Here is a 22,858-nt window from a genome sequence, read left to right on the forward strand (position 1 = left end):
CAATGCCAAACTGAAAGTACTTCCGACACAGCAAATCAAAACCAAGAAAATCTTAATGCATTACTGCTCAATGCTAGGAGTCTAAGCAAAAAACTCTACTCCCTAGAAGCTCTCCTTACCCTACAGAATGCAGACGTCTGTGCAGTCACTGAGACATGGTTTAAAACCGCGAACAGCACACCAACAGTGCAAAGTTGTAATGCCTTCCACACATTCAGGCCAGCTACTTTCACAAGCAGGGACTGAAGGTGGAGATATCTACTTAGATGAAAAATAAATATATTTCGAGGCTGGTCAAACAGGACAATGCACCTGAGCTGCTCCAAGTTCAAATCACCACAGGTAAAATCCAATACCACTACCTTTGCAAGCTACAGGTCCCCCTCTATGACCCAGGAAACCCATAACATGTATTTCAACTTATTAGAAACACTAACCATCCAACCCAGTACCATACTCATGGGTGAATTTAATTACCCCACTATTAACTGGGAATCCTATATGACACCAAACGTACATGCACAGAAATTCCTGGATTTTGTAAACACAAACTCCATGGACCTGACAGTAAATACACCAATCAGGGGTGCAACCATACTGGATCTGGTCCTCACTAATATGGCAGACTGCTGCACGCCCCCTACTGTAATGCCTTCCCTAGTAAGGTCAGACCACAAAATGGTCCCCTCTGAAGCAAAAATAAAGCCTGGACTTCCAGCTAAACCTGGAATATTCAGGGATTATTTTAAGGCTAACATCCTGTTATTAAGTGAGAACCTGGCAAAATTTCAAGCCCCGATAATCCCTGAGAACACTTCTGTCAATGCAGAACTGATTACAGAAACCCTGTACAAGCATGTTAATAGTTGCACAGAGGCAGCTGTACCCACCAGGAGGAAGTACAGAACTTAACTTATAAAAGAAGCTACTCTGGTGGAATCACAAAATCAATAGGCTGTATAACAGGAAGAAGAAAATCATGGCAAAAATTAGGACGTGCAGCACCCAGCAGGATAAAAGCACACTCAAACTAAACAACTCAGAGGAGAAATGAGGTCTACCAAAGCCACATTTGAGATAAGTTTGGCCTCCCAGGCCAAGGACAACCACAAAGCATTCTTTAGCTATGTCCGCAACCTCAAACGCAATACACAATTGTGTGCAGAGCTCATTGTAAATGGAGCCACCTATACTGAGCCAAATGATACAGCAAATCTCCTAGCTGATAAATTCAGCTCCAATTTTAACCCCCCCCCCCCAACCTTCCCTCAGGAAATATCATCAAAACTCATCCTACTATCACTAGGGAACAGGTCCTTAATGGTCTCTCTAAGACCAAGAACATTGCATCAATGGGCCCAGACAATGTCTCAGGATGCCTTCTAAATAGTATGAAACATGATCCATCAGGGCCTCTGGAATTACTATTTAACAGTAGCCTACAAACAGGCTTTGTGCCTCATGAATGGAGAAAAGCAACAGTCATTCCTCTGCACAAAGGTGGGCCAACTACAGACCCTGGAAACAACAGACCCATAAGACTCACTAGTCTTACATGTAAAGCTACGGAAAGAATTATCATGGAGATGATCAACAGAGATATAGAAAAACCTCCAGATACAGGACCCAACCCAGTTTGGTTTCATCAAGGGTACATCATGCCTACTCAACCTGCTGGGCTTCTTTGAGAAGGTCACTAAAGCAATGGATGAGGGCAAAATCTTTCACACTGCCTACCTTGACCTATACAAGACATTTGACACAATTCCCCACTCGGCCATTGTTGACAACCTCATGAGGTTTGGTACAAACCTGTATTTCAGCTGGTGGATAGCCAACTGGCTTACAGACAAGACCCAGGAAGTTAGAATTGGTGAGTCCACCTCTACAAAGAGGCCAGTCACAAATGGAGTCCCTAAGCGATAAGTCATTGTACCGCTCCTTTTTGGCATTTACTTTTCAGAAGTCAAGGCCAATGACAGTGGTCTCTGGCTGACTAAATTTGCAGAACATTGCAAATTAGGAGCCGTCACTGAATCCCACACTGACAAATGCTCTTCAGGAGGGGCTGACGCAGACAAACAACTGGTGTCAGAGCCATGGACTAAAAGTAAATGCCAAGAAATGCATAACAGTATCCTTTGGGAAGTCATCCATCCTTGGTAACTATCCTACTGACAACACACCCCTTGGAGATGACCCAGTAGTCAGAGACTTAGGGCTGCACACATACAGTAATCTAGCCTTTGACCATCATGTGTCTACAGTGGTGAAGAAATCATTCTATGTTGTGCAACTTATAAACAAATGTATGGCATCTAAGTCCAAGGAAGTCACTGTTCCACTGTACTCGGCATTCATCAGACCTGTCAATGAGTACTATGCCCCCTTTGGTATGTACCTAACCAGGCACATCCAACAACTGGAACGTCCACAGAGACTCCTCACTAAAAGAATACGGGGCGTAAGTGATAGATCCTATGCAGACTGCCTCAAGGCCCTATCCCTGTATTCTGTCTCCTACAGGCTTTTGACATGAGATCTATGCCTGGCATACAGGGCATTGTCAGACCCCACTCTAATGGACCTCCTGCATATCCACAAAATAAACAGCACCAGAATTACCTGTTTTAAAGACAAACCTTGCCTGTGATATATATAGGACTTGCTGGAGGGACAGGTATTCATCCCAGAGACTATCCCGTCTATGGAAAAGGCTCCCCATCCATGTGAAGCAGAGTTCCTCCCTAACCCAATTGAAATCCAACTTGGACAATTGGATGGGAAACTGGAAATTCATCCCTGGTTTGGCACTTATGTCTCTAATGGACACAGGTAACCTGTAAATAGCTCATCTCCCAGGCCCATGCTTACACTTATCAAGGGTATCAGAACTTGGCGGAGATTTGAGATGCATGGCTAGGCTTAAAAGGGCCCTTGTGGTCGTTAGCCTAGTAAACACCTATGAACCTAAAACTCAACTAACCTTTATTAAGGGCCATAAAACCTTGTTGGAACCATACGGATATCTGGGAGTGAGATTCCTTTGCACCAGATGTCTCCATTAAACTGTGAGCAGATGACTCAAGGTTGCTGCTCCTCTGGAAAAGCTTTTCATCTTCTGTGCCTTCAGGTGACTAAGTTGAATATTTGACATTTACAATTGTGTCATACTATGCTACTCACCCACAGTAGAAAGATTGCTGTGCAAGTGTTAGCTTGCAATCGTGTACCCAAAGAAACACTTCAGCTTTAGGCACTGGCCATGGGAACCTTTCTAAAATTAACGAGAGGTCGAAAGCCCCACTAAGCAGAGAGAAAAAATTGTGGAGAGTTAAGAAGCTAGGCAAATGACAGTGCGATGTCCATCAGTGAAGAGGAAATGTGACTTCAATTACAGAAGCCTTAAAGAAAAAATAAATTGGAGAGGAAGGAAACTTTCTTGGAACTGTCATACAGCTTTTAGGTCCACAGACTGAACTAAAAAATGCTACAGCTTCTAATAGAAAAAAAATTAAATGCAAGTTTTATACATGGCAGTCTGGTTTAGCACATGGACAGAGGCCTGCTTTTGTTAGCAACATAATAAATTGGGTGGTCTATAAATCTCTAACAAACCAAATTAATGCATATTGATTACCTCTTCCACATAATCATGGCCTACAGGCTGGACATCACTTTGCAATGCAGCAAGCAAGGCTGATGTAGCAGGTTCCACACTTGTGTCAGATTTCACTTCTTGTGTCTGACTCACAGTAGAAGCAGATGACTTCTGAATTTCAACTGTTTTGGCCTCTTCTATTTTATTTCCAGCTGTCTGAAGCTTGTTTCCACCTATAAATGGAAAAAATAAAAATCTCTTACTAAATCTGCATATCTGAAAATTTTTGGCAAAACAAGTAAAATGAACCACAACTAATTTCCAAGTTTGACTATGCAGAAGGGGACACTGGGCAATATATATTGTATAGCAGAGCTGTACTTGTGGAGAAATAAATCAATCACCAGGACAAACAAGAAAAAAATTCAGATAAGAGTATAGTGTGGGTCCAGACTTGAACAGGACAGGAATGCAATTCCCTTGTTGGTGGAATGGACAATCACAAGAGTCCCACTTCAGGGCATGCAGATCAGAAATGGGCACAGACACCAAAAGATAAGCTTATTTTCATTCATGGGAATACAAAAGTACAGTTGTGTACACTTACCATAAATGTAGATGTTTGAGTGTATTCACTGTTGCAGCCATTACATTTGGGTAATCTGCTGGCAGGTTGCCCTCAGTCGGCCTGATTAACAAAGTCTTGGGTCCTGTGTCAGTTGCTGTCCCTTCTACCATGACGAGCAACCACAAACGACCAGCAAAGGAGATGGTACGCCCAAGTACTTTATTAATCACAGTAACATTAAAGATATGTCACTAAACCAGACCGGTTTCGGCCTTACAGCCTTTCTCAATGGTATACAAAAATAAATTGATGCAAAAGAAGAAGAACTGATTCAAGTTGTATTTTATACTCCTCCCTATTAAATCAGGAATAGTTGGTATAGCCCAACCTAGTGTTTGGGATGTATACATGCCCAAAAAAACTTTAAGTAGATGATCAAAAACAGTTGGTATGCTATTATAAAACAAGCAGTTTATACATTGAATGAATAAATACTACCATTAATAAAGATATCAAGAAAGTCAATTCCATAGTAATATGAACACATATATAAAGAAATTTTAGAAGAAAAAAAAACATGAAAATAATATCTTGTAATTTTAAAATGGCCTGATTATGAAAATACACAAAATTCATCACGGCCATACAAGAGCTGATGAAAATATATATACATGATGTAGTATCTTAAACAAGTATTATAATAACAACCACTCAGTGCAAAAGTGTACATTGGTTATCCTTGTTAATCTTATAATATGCCCCCCTGAGCATATATTATCAAAACCACATGAGTTTCACCAATCAGACAAAACACACAAAGATATGGCTTTACACGGCATGTATTAATATGAATAACTAGACCTAACCTCACTCATAAATGGTCATTCAGACCAGGCGGAAAGAGTGCCCCAAGCTTGGTGATCCAGTATTGTTCTTTTCGATTCAAAATAGAGTGCCAACCCTGTTGATGGCTACGATCCCCTACAATTTTGTCAATGACCATAAACCTAAATTGTGCATTTGGATGTTTGATGGTGTGTCTATAGAGGGCATTAGTTTCCTTCTTATTCCTAATATCACTCTTGTGTTCTGTCATACGTATTCAGAGGGATCTAGAAGTTTGGCCCACATAAAATGATTTGCACTGACGTGGCCAAATAGATAACCCATGTAGTACTGCAGTTAGCAAAGACCCTCGTCTGGTACACCCGTTCTGTGTTGGCACTTGAAAATTCTTTCAGTGTGTATACTTGGGAACATGAACAACAATGGCCACAAGGGAAGGTACCTATGAGTCTATCTCCTGTTAAGGTTGTTTGTTGGTAGATAGCTCCTCCTCCTTCCTTATGTTTGTAGTGGGAAAACATCCCCCCCAGAGTTTCACCCCTTCTGAAAGACATATGGCAAGTTGTACCTAATAGTGTTCTCAATTCATCATGTGCCATTAATATATTCCAATTGGAGTTCAAAATATCTCTCACCAGCTGATGGTTTCTGCCGTATGTGGTGGCAAACCTGATTGTTGAATCCTGATCTTTATTATCAGACTTTTTATATTGCAATAAGGTCTGCCTATCCAAAGAGTTACTCCATTCATTTGCCAAAAGGATGTCCCTCATTTTATATCCTCTGTGTTTAAATCAGCAGCATAAGTCATTCCTATCTGTTTCATAATCCCCCCTTGATGAACATATGCGTTTCATACGCATGAATTGTGATTTTGGTATATTGCGGATGGTGTGGTAAGGATGCATGCTTGTTGCATGTAACAAAGTATTATATTGGGGGTATTTACGATAAACTTTGGTACTTAAGGTATGATCCTCATTACGGTATACAGTAACATCCAAAAAGTTAATAGTTTTATAATCATATGTTACCGTAAACTCGATACTCCATATATTATCATTCAAATACTGGATGAATTCCTGTAAATATGTAATATCTGCCTTCCACACCATCCAACAATTGTCTAGATATCGTCTCCAGATGTCTATTTCAACAATATAGATATTGTGTGATGGGTCACAGATTAAACATTCCTCAAAATAGGCCATAAAAAGGTCAGCATATATAGGTGCAAAGGAAGCCCCCATTGCCGTACCTTGAAGCTGTAAAAAACACTCACCATGGAAATAGAAAACATTTTTAGTTAGTACGTGTTCCGTCATGCAGATAAGCAGTGTATTGAAGCCCAGTGGATACATTTCACATTTTTCCAACCAGTATTGCAATGATTGCAGACCAGCCCAGTGTGGGATACTGGTGTATAGAGATTTTACATCAAGTGTGCACATCACCCAATCCTGTTCCAGTTGGGTATCTGCTATTATCTGTAGAAAATGTGTTGTATCTTTCAATCTGGCCCTAACCAATGACAATAGTGGCTTGAGATAAAATGTGAGAAAAGCTGACAGTGGTTCTGTTAATGATCCGATACCAGACACTATAGGCCTACCTGGGGGTTTAGTAATGGACTTATGTATTTTGGGCAAAAGATATAAGATCTGTTTTTGTGGATCTTTCACCGTCAGGTGTTTGACAGCATTAATAATACCTTGATCCTCAGCTGTCTGTAAGAATGAATCAATTTCCTTCTTATATACTGATGTGGGATCTATAAACATTTGCATGTAACATCTACGGTCTGCCAGCTGTCTTTTGCCCTCATCTAAATAATCCCCTGTATTCATAACCACAACAGCGCCACCCTTATCTGCAGGCAGAATGGCTATATCACGATTTTGCTTAAGTTCTACTATAGCAGTTTTTTCCATGATCGAAATGTTTTGACCTAAAATGTTAGATTCATGATGATGAAAATGGAGATCTTTAATGACAGACTGTTGAAATATGGAGACGTGTTTGTTTATGGGTGGTTGAAAATCAGATTTCAAAAATCTAAACTCAGAAGATCTGTGAGAGGTGTCACCTGAAAAGAACAATTTAAGATTAAGATTGCGACAAAATGACAAAACATCATTGACTATGCTGTATTCATCACTAAAGAAACCCGGAATAAAACGAAGGCCTTTATTCAACAATATAGTTTGTGCATCTGTTAATGGTACATCAGATAGATTTAAAACATTATCAAAGTTAACCTCAGCTACGTCAAGAGTGTTCGTATCAGATTCTCCATAGAATTGGTTACTACGTTTATGTTTGCGACCCCCTCGTCGCCTTGGTGAGTGTCTAAAGGGGTATAACTATTGGTTTTCTTACTCTTTGGTGATTCCCGATGGTAGTCACCATCATTATCCGTGTATGATGATTCTTCATCACCCGAAGTACTGGCCAGGGATGCATCAGTGGATTTTAAAATAGATCTAGGTCTCTTTCTGGGTTTCGTACGAAGTGTTTTGTGACTAGTATCATTAAACCTGACCGTCTTAGATGTATCAAAAGGGCGACCCCTCTGATAGTCAGTGCAGTCTCTATTGAATTTGCGAATTTTACGATCCTTGGTCAGTTGATCAAAGGATGCCAAATCCTTCGATAATTTTTTAACCAAGGAAGAAAATAAAGGCTGAGATTCAAAACGTTTACACTCTTCACAAGAGCTTTTAACCTCTGTTAAGCATATATCCACCATTCTCTCATAGTAGGCTGTCAAAATTTTTACGAACATCATAGAGGATTGATGAAGAGCCTGGTTCCATTCCTTCGTCAGCCTGTCCTCCGACCTGCTCACTAAGGGCTGTAACCTGACCCTCAAACCTCTAGGGGTAATATCCTTCTGTATATATGCTTTGAACAATCGCAAATGCCATATATTGGCACGAAGATTCCTCAAATCTTTATTAAATTTATTAAAGGCTGAGTCACAACCCTCAAAAAAACCATTATTAGAGCCATTTTGTTTATTGCTTGACATAACATTGACACCAAATACACCTAAGTCATGCCTATCAGCACATAACCCATTCAAAATCTGCTCCAAATCCATATTCTGTCAGTAATTGAACCAGTAGACTATGATCAACTTACCAAGTAAAAGAAAAATATGCAAAAAAAGATAATTCAACAGAGAGCACACCAAAAATAGGAAGCCGTAATACTAAGAGAAAAATAGAAATCAGCCATATAATACCAGTCACAATAATTCCCAATATTGTTATAATCCACTGAGGCATCCAACCATGGATGATGAAATTATCAGGCACCAGTTTTGATGTAATCACTATGATGTATAGTACATTATTCAGCAGGTAGTTGAAGGTAGAATCAACATGTTATCTACACCTGACACAGTGATATATACCTTACAAAGAAAGATTCATAATGAATCATCACTGTTACAGTATTAACAAAAATCGTATCCTGGTTATCATTCACATACAGTTATGTAAAAGATTTTTGATTATAGTCGAAATATATCTACATAACCATATAGGGTACACCGAAGACAACCCCTTGAATCCTGATCAATAGATTCAAGTATATGAATGGGATTTTCTTAATCATCCAAGTTGTAATGTAACATATATCAGATAAGGAAGATGAAAAAATATGACACTAATAACATGTTATATATGTCCATATCTAGTTCCAAATCCAATTTGTATATATATATCCCTCAGATAGTATGGCCTAATAAATACAGTTTCCCCTTAATAGTTATATAAAGCATAAGAAAGCACATAATGAAACCAGAATCTAAATTAGACCATAAGATGTTTATCCTATATATATTTTTTTTATTATCATTCAGATCCTACTAATGAATAATTCGTAATTCGTCCTTGATGCACAGTATATCATAAATTTGAATCAAAAACCAACAATATTTTTAACCATGGTGTCCCTACTTCAATAACAAACCATTCAGTCTATGTTGTAACAACTGAATATTAGTTGAGAATGTGTACATATACATATACCAATAGAAGGATATTATTATAAACTTAGATAGAATCACATCGTAAAAAACATTATCACCAAAAGGCAATATGTAAAACACAATTGCTATCTTAATGTTTAAATATAATTCTCCTATAGTATATATGTGTGTCCCCTATGATTAAACATTTTGTACTAGTGTTAAGCAATCCAGTTCAAACAATTAAATAATTGTCCGAAAACGACTGTACTGTGAAAACCACAGTCGAAATATGTCCAACATCCACAAAAGTTATGCAAACGTTCCCCTCGACCAGCAGTATGACATTAAGAACACACCATCAGCGTTTGGATCGTAACCATCTACAGAGTAATATGTCCAACACCTAAAACGATTCCTGTACCCATTTCCCTCGAACAGCAGTATCTCATCAAAGAAATGCCATCCACATTGAAATCGTAGCCCTTATAAGAGCATAATCAATGTTGAAAAAGTTCCAATATTCCGATCTGCACTCATTCACCATAAATTCCACCCCCTAGTTACGATAGATATATCATTAAGACACAATTTTTACATGTATCCCCAAAACCAAACCATAAGTCTTGGAGAAATATATAGATGTTAATGCCTTTAGTGCATAAATAAGAAGTTATGTACCTACCATAACGTTCCATGTTAGTTGTCTTCTCTCGCCTTCTTTCTTGCTTGATGGGTTCGGAGCCGATCCTCGGCTCCGACTCGGCACTTGCTAAGCTCGAGTCACTTTTACCAGCTCGAGGCAGCCCCATATCCCATGATGCAAGGCGGTAAGTACCCAGATCTCGTTTGATGACAAAGGGCAGTAGCACCAAGCATAAAACACTTCCCAAAGGAAGAAAGAAAGCCTACAGGATGGAAGAAAGACCAGGACTGAATGGTCTTCAGCATAATAACTCCTTACAGAAAAAGGTCTGTCCAGGCCTGGGGGAAGGAGGGAGGGTCGCAAGAAAGAAGGCGAGAGAAGACAACTAACATGGAACGTTATGGTAGGTACATAACTTCTTAATGTTAAGTTGTCAATCTCGCCTTCATTCTTGCTTGATGGGACCGCGTCCCTAGCACCTCTATCCTGGGTGGCTCAATGGAACAGACTCTTGAGGACTGTAGAGCCAAAACTGGCTCTATCCCTGGAGGCCAAGTCCAATTTGTAATGGGAAACAAAAGTATGAGGAGTGGCCCAAGTGGCCGCTTCACAAATAGTGTCTAAAGGAAGTCTAGCTTGAAAGGCTGTAGAAGTAGCTAAGCTCCTAGTTGAATGTGCTTTAGGTTTTGAGCACAGCTGTTTTCCCCTGAGCAGATAAATTTCAGAGATGACCGAAGAAAACCATCTAGACAAGGTCACTTTAGAGACAGGAAGGCCTTTCTTGTTATCCGCATAGGAAACAAAGAGTTGATCAGATTTCCTAAATTGTTTAGTTCTGTCCAAATAATATCTGAGTTGGCAGTGGACATCAAGATAATGTAGTTTTTGTTCGGATCTGTTCGAATAGTTTGGGAAAAATACAGGGAGATCAATGGATTGATTCAAATTGGTCTTTGAGGCGACCTTAGGCAAAAGGTCGGATTAGTTCTCAATGATACTCTGTCTTTGTGAAAGACCAAATAGGGGGGTCGAACCGATAGAGCATGAAGTTCAGACACCCTCCTGGCCGATGTAATAGCTACTAGGAATAAAGTTTTCCTAGAAAGAAATTTTAGGGAGCAAGAAACAGCTGGCTCGAAGGGGGGAAGAATCAAGGATGTCAGCACTAAATTTAGATCCCATTGAGGAGGAGGATTCCTGATTGGAGGCTTTAGCAGGAAAATTCCTTTCAAGAAGGCTCTACAAAGCCTATGGGACATAATATTGTGATCTGCAATCCCGACATGAAAGTTCGAGATAGCAGCCAATTGAACTCTGACTGTGGAAGAAGAGGAGCCTGCATGAAAAATCTCTGCTAAGAAGTCCAGAACTGCCTGAACTGGGGCAGTGAAAGGATTAATATTCTTGGCTTTAGCCCAGTAAGAGAAACGTTTCCATTTGCTTGCATAAATCCTCCTGGTAGAGGATTTTAAAGAAGCTACTATGATGTCTCTAACAGGGTTAGAGATCAAAGGAAGCCTGGCTAAGGAAGGAAGTGGAGCAACCATGCTGTGAGGTTGAGAGAAGGGATAGACCGGTGCAGCTGACCGGATTGGTGAATCAGAAGATCTGGCACTGGGTCCAGATGCCACGGCTGCACCAAAAGGTGACGATGGAGGAACGGGAACCAAACTTGTCGAGGCCAGTAAGGAGCAATGAGAATCATTTTGGCTCTCAAAACGGTTGCTTTCTGGATAACTTGAGGGATCAGAGGAAATGGAGGAAAGGCATAAAGAAGTCCCTGGGGCCAATCCTGGGTCAGAGTGTCTCTGGGGGGATGGCCTGGTAGAGGGAAGAGAGAGAAGTCGTCCGGGCATTTGCTGTTTTGGGGAGTAGCAAAAAGATCGCAACATGGGCGACCCCATTCCAGAAAAATCTCTTCCACTATAGATTGCTTGAGAGACCACTCGTGAGGCATGAGAATAGCTCTGCTCAATCTGTCCGCTACAATGTTGGTTTTCCCAGGGATATGCGTTGCTACCAGAAACCGATGAGAGGAGATTGCCCATTGCCATAGTCTGAGCGCTTCTCGACACAAGGGGTAGGACTTGGTTCCGCCCTGTTTGTTGATATACCAAACTACAGACATGTTGTCTGTATGGACTGCAATTGTCCCTACGGGAAGAAAGTCGTTGAGGGCTTGCAACGTTAAAAGCACTGCTCTCATCTCCAGGACATTTATGTGCAGGTGGTACTCGAACGGCTGCCACGTCCCATGAACCATCCTGCCCTGATAATGACCCCCCCACCCGATCAGGGAGGCATCCGTGGTGACAGTGGCTACCGGGGATGGGGGTACAAAGTGTCTGCCTTGGTGAACCTGGGGAGATGTGATCCACCAAGCAAGATGATTTTTGCAAGTCTGTGTCACCAGAATCTGGTAACGCATTGGAAGTTGTTGGTAAGACCACTGAGTGAACAACATCCACTGAAGAAGGCGCATATAGAAACGAGCCAGGGGAAGAAGAGTAATGGCCGCAGCCATGAGGCCTAATACCTTTAGAACCATTCTGGCCTGTATTTTCTTGTTGGCTAGAATGATCCTGACATGACTTTGAATGTCTGAAACTCTTTGATCTGTAAGGGTAGCTGACATCCGAACAGTGTTTAAGTTTGCGCCTATGAAAGTAATAGACTGGCAGGGCGATAAGGATGACTTTTCGAAGTTGATCGAGATGCCCAACTGAGCACAAAGATTTATTGTGTAATCCCTGGCTTGAACAAGCTGATGCCTGGTGGTGGCTGAAAGGAGCCAGTCGTCGAGATACGGAAACACCTGGAATCCTAGACGTCTCAGGTGAGCCGTGACCACTGCCATGCACTTGGTGAACACTCTGGGGGCTGTAGTGAGACCAAAGGGCAGGGCTCTGAACTGGAAATGACTGGACCCCAGCCGAAAGCGGAGAAATCTCCTGGAGCGTTTGTGTATTTTTATGTGATAATACGCATCCTGAAGATCTATTGAGCACATCCAGTTGTCCTTCTGTAAGAAGGGCAGAATTGACTGAAGAGTGACCATTCAGAATCTTGTCTTCCTCACAGACTTGTTGAGTCTGCTGAGATCCAATATTGGTCTCCAGTCTCCCGTCTTTTGGGGACCAAAAGAACCTTGAGTAGATTCCGGCTCTGAATGGTCTGTTGTAACTGGCTGAATGGCTCTTTTTTGCAGTAGTTTTAAGACTTCTAACTCTGCAATTTCCCTTAGACCGGGTGGTACATCTGGAAGGGAATTTGAGGGATAAAAAGGACTTTCCTCGAAAGGAATCATGTAACCCTCGGATATGATCGACTGTACCCATCTGTCTTGAGTGAGGGAATGCCAGGCTTTTGGGTACAGCGATAATCTTCCCCCGACTGCCTCCAAGGAGGGACAGCCGGGCAACATCTCAGGGATGCTGAAAGGGCTTGTCAGAGAGAGACTCTCTGTTTCCCTGGTTTTGTGGACCCCCTCTGCCTCTAGAGCGGCGTCTGTTGTTGTTACCCCCTCTGCCTCTAGGGGTAAACTGACCACGTGAATCCGGCGTGACTCCTTGGGATTTGCGGAACCACATTTTGCCACCCTTCTGTCCTTTGGGGTAAGGTCTAGAAGGTGTGGAAAAACGGACTCCTACGGCAGAAAGAGTTTTGCCGTCCTGCTCACACCTGGTCAATGTTTCCTTCACTTGAGGGCCAAACAAAGCTGACCCATCAAAGGGAGAGTTTGTGAAGGACGCCTTAAAGGGATCTGCAAAGTTACATAGCCGCATCCAGGCTTGGCGTCTAAGAGCCACACCTGTACCTGCGGCCCTACTCGCTCCATCAGCAGCATATGATATTAGCCGCATGGAGGAGTTTGCAATGGAGTTAAGGGTTCCTAGCTGCGAAGCAATTTTTCCTGAGCCCCTGCAGCTGTAGGATCCTGCACAACTTCACCTAGCTCCTTAAGGATATCCCTTTGGAGTCTGGTGAAGTGACATAGGTAGTTCAGCGAACGCATAGCAAAGGTCGCTGAAGAAAACATCCGCTTACCGTACCTATCCATGGTCCTAGAGTCCTTATTAGGAGGATGGACAGGTACAGAAGGATCTGCAAGCTCCTTCTTGGTGGCAGCAGCCACCACCATGGCATCAGCGGGGACACCTTTAGTGAGGAATTGCTTGTCCGACGGGGCAGTAATAATTTTTGAAGGCCTCCTAGGGACTGGCTCTACAGAGTCAGGAGCAGCCCACGCCTTTCGGGCAATAACCTGCATAAGGGGGTCGAAAGGGGGGGGGATGGGATGGGAGAAAGTCTGACTAGAAATTTTAAGGAGACAGGGAAAATTCTTGTCAGAAGGGGACTAAAACTGTATTTAAACTAACTATCTAAAGTTTTTTTAAAGAAAAGGGGCAAAAATAGTAATATTAGAATCACTTACCAGGAGCTGGTAAAAGGAGGACCTCATCAGCGAAGCGGCAAACGAGATCTGGGTACTTACCGCCTTGCATCATGGGATATGGGGCTGCCTCGAGCTGGTAAAAGTGACTCTCGAGCTTAGCAAGTGCCGAGTCGGAGCCGAGGATCGGCTCCGAACCCATCAAGCAAGAATGAAGGCGAGATTGACAACTTAACATTGTTCTTTTTGTAAGCTTCAAAAAGTCAAAAACAATACCAATGTCCACGATAAAGAAAAGAAAGTTCTTAGCGTAACGATTAGTCCGCCTGATAGGCCTAGTTCCTCCTTAAGGACTGAAGCAAAGTATACATCCCAAAGAGCCTAAAACATGCCGTATTACTGGATATCCAAGTACACAGTCTTCTTCACTTAATACACCTTGTATTATCGATACCAAATACACGAAAAATGTAGAGCTACCATCAGGAACCACCAGCGAGGCTAAATGAACAGCTGCAACTAGATGCTTCGCACGGACGGCTTGCACGGTCAAACCAAGGAGAGCAACCACAAACGACCAGCAAAGGAGATGGTACGCCCAAGTACTTTATTAATCACAGTAACATTAAAGATATGTCACTAAACCAGACCGGTTTGGGCCTTACAGCCTTTCTCAATGGTATACAAAAATAAATTGATGCAAAAGAAGAAGAACTGATTCAAGTTGTATTTTATACTCCTCCCTATTAAATCAGGAATAGTTGGTATAGCCCAACCTAGTGTTTGGGATGTATACATGCCCAAAAAAACTTTTTTAAGTAGATGATCAAAAACAGTTCGTATGCTATTATAAAACAAGCAGTTTATACATTGAATGAATAAATACTACTATTAATAAAGATATCAAGAAAGTCAATTCCATAGTAATATGAACACATATATAAAGACATTTTAGAAGAAAAAAAAAACATGAAAATAATATCTTGTAATTTTAAAATGGCCTGATTATGAAAATACACAAAATTCATCACGGCCATACAAGAGCTGATGAAAATATATATACATGAAGTAGTATCTTAAGCAAGTATTATAATAACAACCACTCAGTGCAAAAGTGTACATTGGTTATCCTTGTTAATCTTATAATATGCCCCCCTGAGCATATATTATCAAAACCACATGAGTTTCACCAATCAGACAAAACACACAAAGATACGATCCAAACGCTGATGGTGTGTTCTTAATGTCATACTGCTGGTCGAGGGGAACATTTGCATAACTTTTGTGGATGTTGGACATATTTCGACTGTGGTTTTCACAGTACAGTCGTTTTCGGACAATTATTTAATTGTTTGAACTGGATTGCTTAATACTAGTACAAAATGTTTAATCATAGGGGACACACATATATACTATAGGAGAATTATATTTAAACATTAAGATAGCAATTGTGTTTTACATATTGCCTTTTGGTGATAATGTTTTTTACGATGTGATTCTAAGTTTATAATAATATCCTTCTATTGGTATATGTATATGTACACATTCTCAACTAATATTCAGTTGTTACAACAGACTGAATGGTTTGTTATTGAAGTAGGGACACCATGGTTAAAAATATTGTTGGTTTTTGATTCAAATTTATGATATACTGTGCATCAAGGACGAATTACGAATTATTCATTAGTAGGATCTGAATGATAACAAAAAAATATATATAGGATAAACATCTTATGGTATAATTTAGATTCTGGTTTCATTATGTGCTTTCTTATGCTTTAAATAACTATTAAGGGGAAACTTTATTTATTAGGCCATACTATCTGAGGGATATATATATACAAATTGGATTTGGAACCAGATATGGACATATATAACATGTTATTAGCGTCATATTTTTTCATCTTCCTTATCTGATACATGTTGCATTACAACTTGGATGATTAAGAAAATCCCATTCATATACTTGAACCTATCTATTGATCAGGATTCAAGGGGTTGTCTTCGGTGTACCCTATATGGTTATGTAGATATATTTCGACTATAATCAAAAATCTTTTACATAACTGTATGTGAATGATAACCAGGATACGATTTTTGTTAATACTGTAACAGTGATGATTCATTATGAATCTTTCTTTGTAAGGTATATATCATTGTGTCAGGTGTAGATAACATGTTGATTCTACCTTCAACTACCTGCTGAATAATGTACTATACATCATAGTGATTACATCAAAACTGGTGCCTGATAATTTCATCATCCATGGTTGGATGCCTCAGTGGATTATAACAATATTGGGAATTATTGTGACTGGTATTATATGGCTGATTTCCTATTTTTCTCTTAGTATTACGGCTTCCTATTTTTGGTGTGCTCTCTGTTGAATTATCTTTTTATGCATATTTTTCTTTTACTTGGTAAGTTGATCATAGTCTACTGGTTCAATTACTGACAGAATATGGATTTGGAGCAGATTTTGAATGGGTTATGTGCTGATAGGCATGACTTAGGTGTATTTGGTGTCAATGTTATGTCAAGCAATAACCAAAATGGCTCTAATAATGGTCCTTTTGAGGGTTGTGACTCAGCCTTTAATAAATTTAATAAAGATTTGAGGAATCTTCGTGCCAATATATGGCATTTGCGATTATTCAAAGCATATATACAGAAGGATATTACCCCTAGAGGTTTGAGGGTCAGGTTACAGCCCTTAGTGAGCAGGTCGGAGGACAGGCTGACGAAGGAATGGAACCAGGCTCTTCATCAATCCTCTATGATGTTCGTAAAAATTTTGACAGCCTACTATGAGAGAATGGTGGATATATGCTTAACAGAGGTTAAAAGCTCTTGTGAAGAGTGTAAACGTTTTGAATCTCAGCCTTTATTTTCTTCCTTGGTTAAAAAATTATCGAAGGATTTGGCATCCTTTGATCAACTGACCAAGGATCGTAAAATTCGCAAATTCAACAGAGACTGCAATGACTATCAGAGGGGTCGCCCTTTTGATACATCTAGGACGGTCAGGTTTAATGATACTAGTCACAAAACACTTGGTACGAAACCCAGAAAGAGACCTAGATCTATTTTAAAATCCACTGATGCATCCCTGGCCAGTACTTCGGGTGATGAAGAATCATCATACACGGATAATGATGGTGGCTACCATCGGGAATCACCAAAGAGTAAGAAAACCAATAGTTATACCCCTTTAGACACTCACCAAGGTGACGAGGGGGTCGCAAACATAAACGTAGTAACCAATTCTATGGAGAATCTGATACGAACACTCTTGACGTAGCTGAGGTTAACTTTGATAATGTTTTAAATCTATCTGATGTACCATTAACAGATGCACAAACTATATTGTTGAATAAAGGCCTTGGTTTTATTCCGGGTTTCTTTAGTGATGAATACAGCATAGTCAATGATGTTTTGTCATTTTGTCGCAATCTTAATCTTAAATTGTTCTTTTCAGGTGACACCTCTCACAGATCTTCTGAGTTTAGATTTTTGAAATCTGATTTTCAACCACCCATAAACAAACATGTCTCCATATTTCAACAGTCTCATTAAAGATCTCCATTTTCATCATCATGAATCTAACATTTTAGGTCAAAACATTTCGATCATGGAAAAAACTGCTATAGCAGAACTTAAGCAAAATCGTGATATAGCCATTCTGCCTGCAGATAAGGGTGGCGCTGTTGTGGTTATGAATACAGGGGATTATTTAGATGAGGGCAAAAGACAGTTGGCAGACCGTAGATGTTACATGCAAATGTTTATAGATCCCACATCAGTATATAAGAAGGAAATTGATTCATTCTTACAGACAGCTGAGGATCAAGGTATTATAACTCTTAATGCTGTCAAACACCTGACGGTCAAAGATCCACAAAAACAGATCTTATATCTTTTGCCCAAAATACATAAGTCCATTACTAAACCCCCAGGTAGGCCTATAGTGTCTGGTATCGGATCATTAACAGAACCACTGTCAGCTTTTCTCACATTTTATCTCAAGCCACTATTGTCATTGGTTAGGGCCAGATTGAAAGATACAACACATTTTCTACAGACAATAGCAGATACCCAACTGGAACAGGATTGGGTGATGTGCACACTTGATGTAAAATCTCTATACACCAGTATCCCACACTGGGCTGGTCTGCAATCATTGCAATACTGGTTGGAAAAATGTGAAATGTATTCACCGGGCTTCAGCTTCAATACACTGCTTATCTGCATGACGGAACACGTACTAACTAAAAATGTTTTCTATTTCCATGGTGAGTGTTTTTTTACAGCTTCAAGGTACGGCAATGGGGGCTTCCTTTGCACCTATATATGCTGACCTTTTTATGGCCTATTTTGAGGAATGTTTAATCTATGACCCATCACACAATATCTATATTGTTGAAATAGATATCTGGAGACGATATCTAGACGATTGTTGGATGGTGTGGAAGGCAGATATTACATATTTACAGGAATTCATCCAGTATTTGAATGATAATATATGGGGTATCGAGTTTACGGTAACATATGATTATAAAACTATTAACTTTTTGGATGTTACTGTATACCGTAATGAGGATCATACCTTAAGTACCAAAGTTTATCGTAAATGCCCCCAATATAATACTTTGTTACATGCAACAAGCATGCATCCTTACCACACCATCCGCAATATACCAAAATCACAATTCATGCGTATGAAACGCATATGTTCATCAAGGGGGGATTTTGAAACAGATAGGAATGACTTATGCTGCAGATTTAAACACAGAGGATATAAAATGAGGGACATCCTTTTGGCAAATGAATGGAGTAACTCTTTGGATAGGCAGACCTTATTGCAATATAAAAAGTCTGATAATAAAGATCAGGATTCAACAATCAGGTTTGTCACCACATACGGCAGAAACCATCAGCTGGTGAGAGATATTTTGAACTCCAATTGGAATATATTAATGGCACATGATGAATTGAGAACACTATTAGGTACAACTTGCCATATGTCTTTCAGAAGGGGTGAAACTCTGGGGGGGATGTTTTCCCACTACAAACATAAGGAAGGAGGAGGAGCTATCTACCAACAAACAACCTTAACAGGAGATAGACTCATAGGTACCTTCCCTTGTGGCCATTGTTGTTCATGTTCCCAAGTATACACACTGAAAGAATTTTCAAGTGCCAACACAGAACGGGTGTACCAGACGAGGGTCTTTGCTAACTGCAGTACTACATGGGTTATCTATTTGGCCACATGTCAGTGCAAATCATTTTATGTGGGCCAAACTTCTAGATCCCTCCGAATACGTATGACAGAACATAAGAGTGACATTAGGAATAAGAAGGAAACTAATGCCCTCTATAGACACACCATCAAACATCCAAATGCACAATTTAGGTTTATGGTCATTGACAAAATTGTAGGGGATCGTAGCCATCAACAGGGTTGGCACTCTATTTTGAATCGAAAAGAACAATACTGGATCACCAAGCTTGGGGCACTCTTTCCGCCTGGTCTGAATGACCATTTATGAGAGAGGTTAGGTCTAGTTATTCATATTAATACATGCCGTGTAAAGCCATATCTTTGTGTGTTTTGTCTGATTGGTGAAACTCATGTGGTTTTGATAATATATGCTCAGGGGGGCATATTATAAGATTAACAAGGATAACCAATGTACACTTTTGCACTGAGTGGTTGTTGTTATAATACTTGTTTAAGATACTACATCATGTATATATATTTTCATCAGCTCTTGTATGGCCGTGATGAATTTTGTGTATTTTCATAATCAGGCCATTTTAAAATTACAAGATATTATTTTCATGTTTTTTTTCTTCTAAAATTTCTTTATATATGTGTTCATATTACTATGGAATTGACTTTCTTGATATCTTTATTAATAGTAGTATTTATTCATTCAATGTATAAACTGCTTGTTTTATAATAGCATACGAACTGTTTTTGATAATCTAGTTAAAGTTTTTTTGGGCATGTATACATCCCAAACACTAGGTTGGGCTATACCAACTATTCCTGATTTAATAGGGAGGAGTATAAAATACAACTTGAATCAGTTCTTCTTCTTTTGCATCAATTTATTTTTGTATACCATTGAGAAAGGCTGTAAGGCCCAAACCGGTCTGGTTTAGTGACATATCTTTAATGTTACTGTGATTAATAAAGTACTTGGGCGTACCATCTCCTTTGCTGGTCGTTTGTGGTTGCTCTCCTTGGTTTGACCGTGCAAGCCGTCCGTGCGAAGCATCTAGTTGCAGCCCTTCTACCATGACGTCAGGTTGTCAGGGATATATAACATGCAGCTGACGCCATTACATCAGTTTTTCTTGCCCCAGATGTCAGATGCCCCCCAAATGGGAAGCAAAATATTTAAGTAATTTAAAAAACACAAAAATATATCCCCCAAACAAAAGCAAATACACCACAAAGGCGTTTAAGCATAGTAATGGAAAGAAAAGGCATAGTAAGAGAAAACGTACGACCACACCAAACCTCTCACGTAGAGCTTTGCTCGGCCAACCAAACTATCAAAACACACAACGGCCAGCAAATGATGTCCCAAAAATATTTATTTGACAAAATCACATAGGATAAAAATATCCCAAGCTCCAAACCGGTTTCGGTTACCCCTTCTTCTTATATTTGCATTCTTTTTCGTACAGTGGCCTTTGGGCGTGTATATGATTCAAACTATTAGGATTGTAGATCCACCTTTTGGTGCCTATTGAATTTTAAAGGGACATTAAGGTGTTTGGTGTTTTGCATCTACTGTCGCTAATCCTATGGAAGTATATCCTGGATTTTCATGGGGTTTTTTGCTATAGGAGCACATGTTTCAAAAGACCATTGTATGTTAACTTGTTTCTATGTGCAACTTTTCTTTATTGATTTCCATTTTCAGAGGGGCCTAGACTACTTAAACTGGCTGCATCAAGAGAAATGTGTTTCATATCATAATGCATTTTTGTGTAACTGTGCAAATAATATTGTATGCTTATCTCAGGCCACTTTTGGTTATGCCATCTAGTTAGCTTGTTAGCCATTTTTATCTGGCCATGTTATATAATTAAGGGGTCCCTATATATCTAAGGTTTATATGTGGAAGGAGCCTTTTTTGATTTATGTATGGTTTTCCTTCTAATGTTTTTTGTACTTAACATTTATGTTTCACTATTTAAGTGGATACATAAATTCTGATACATACTTAGATATTGGGGAGAATATTGGCATTATAAAGTGTCTTACATAGGCTATTATTTTCACATTGAATAAGTTCTCTATCATACTTTTGATCAGATCAATGATGTGACATTCTATACACTAATTAGTGTATTTGTTTGCCTTTTGGCTAAGTTTAGGATATTTTTTCCAAAACACATTGATTTATATTTTGGTAGAGATTATCTAACTAGCTATTGCATGTCTACTTTATGCCATTTTGATATGCTATTCTATTAGCTAATAGGTGGATGACAATATTTATGTGTTGCATTATTATGCAATTAAGGTGCTCCTATACATTTATGTTTAGGATGTTCAAAGGCCTTTATTATCTGTGAAAGAATTTCCGTAATATGTTTTTTGTATTTAAGGCTTATGTTTCACTATTTGGTGGATACATAAGAAATTGGTGTTAGACATTGGTCATTATATTGGTACTCATTCAGCTATTTTGTGGTTGATTTATCTATGATATATGGGATTGATGGGTGTTCTCTAAAACACTATTGGATTTGACCTAGTATATTCCACATACAGTTTAGTGGATTTTTGCCATTATATGTTTAAGGATATTTTTCCTTAACATAAGGTTGAACACCATCATTGTTTAACTATTAGTACCACTGACCCACTACTTTGGCTAACACATTTATGATTTTATATTCACTATTTATAGTGAATATAGGACTTCCTTCATACAGCCTTTCTGGGTGGAACACGGTTTTATGATTTTGGAACACATTTGGCTTCTGACATATTTGTTACTTTCCCTGAGATATTGGTATTTAATAACTAAATTGGATTTATATTAATCCTATCATTTTTTGGATAGGGTATTGGATTGGGTCCCTTTTCTCGGTTCTGGCATCGGACCACCTTTATTTTGTCATACTGGGTCGGTTCATTGTGGTAACATGAATCTCGACAATATTTTACAGGGTATGTGTGCTGATAGGGAGGATATCCAGGTGTTTGGACTGGAATCTATCTCAAGCAACAATATCAATGATCAACAAGCTGCCTCTTTAAGCAATGGATGCCAATCTGCCTTTTTCAATCTAGAGAAAGCCCTTAAAGGGCTAAGAGCTAACATTTGGCACTTATGGCTTTTTAAGGCCTATTCATATAAAAAATTAGTCCCTAGGGGTCTTAGAATTAAGTTAAAACCCATGGTCAGCAGATCTGAAGAGAGGTTGACCAATGAGTGGTTTGAGGCAGCTCAAGAAGGATCTATGAGGTTTGTGCAAATATTGTCAGAATATTATGAAAGGACAATAGATTCAAACATTGCTGAGATCAAAGATCTTAGCATTATTTGCAAACAATTTGAATCCAATAGCAACTACAGTACCTTTGTAGCAAATTTATCTAAGGAACTGACCCAGTATGATAAACTGACGAAAGAAAGGAAAATTAAAAAGTTCAATCGGGACGTCAATGACTATGCTAGGGGACGCCCTTTTGAATTACAAAAGTCAGTCAGACTTAAGGATATGACTACGGGTACGGGCGGTGCCAGATCAAGGAAACGACCCAGACCCATTCTTAAAAACAAAGAGCATATAT

At 39.5% G+C, this 22,858-nt stretch overlaps 1 protein-coding gene across 1 annotated transcript in view; it reads right to left on the minus strand.

The window, feature by feature from the left end:
* The window catches only part of ZFR (zinc finger RNA binding protein), a 1,793,456-nt gene that overhangs the window by 761,404 nt on the left and 1,009,194 nt on the right, over positions 1-22,858 (minus strand). Inside the window, exon 17 of the mRNA XM_044085369.1 lies at positions 3,641-3,834. Within this exon, the coding sequence (XP_043941304.1) occupies positions 3,641-3,834 (194 nt within the window). The remainder of the gene's footprint in view (positions 1-3,640; positions 3,835-22,858) is intronic.

This window comes from Protopterus annectens, chromosome 1.part1, assembly GCF_019279795.1.
Source record: "Protopterus annectens isolate FY-2018-M chromosome 1.part1, PAN1.0, whole genome shotgun sequence".
Taxonomy (NCBI): domain Eukaryota; kingdom Metazoa; phylum Chordata; order Ceratodontiformes; family Protopteridae; genus Protopterus; species Protopterus annectens.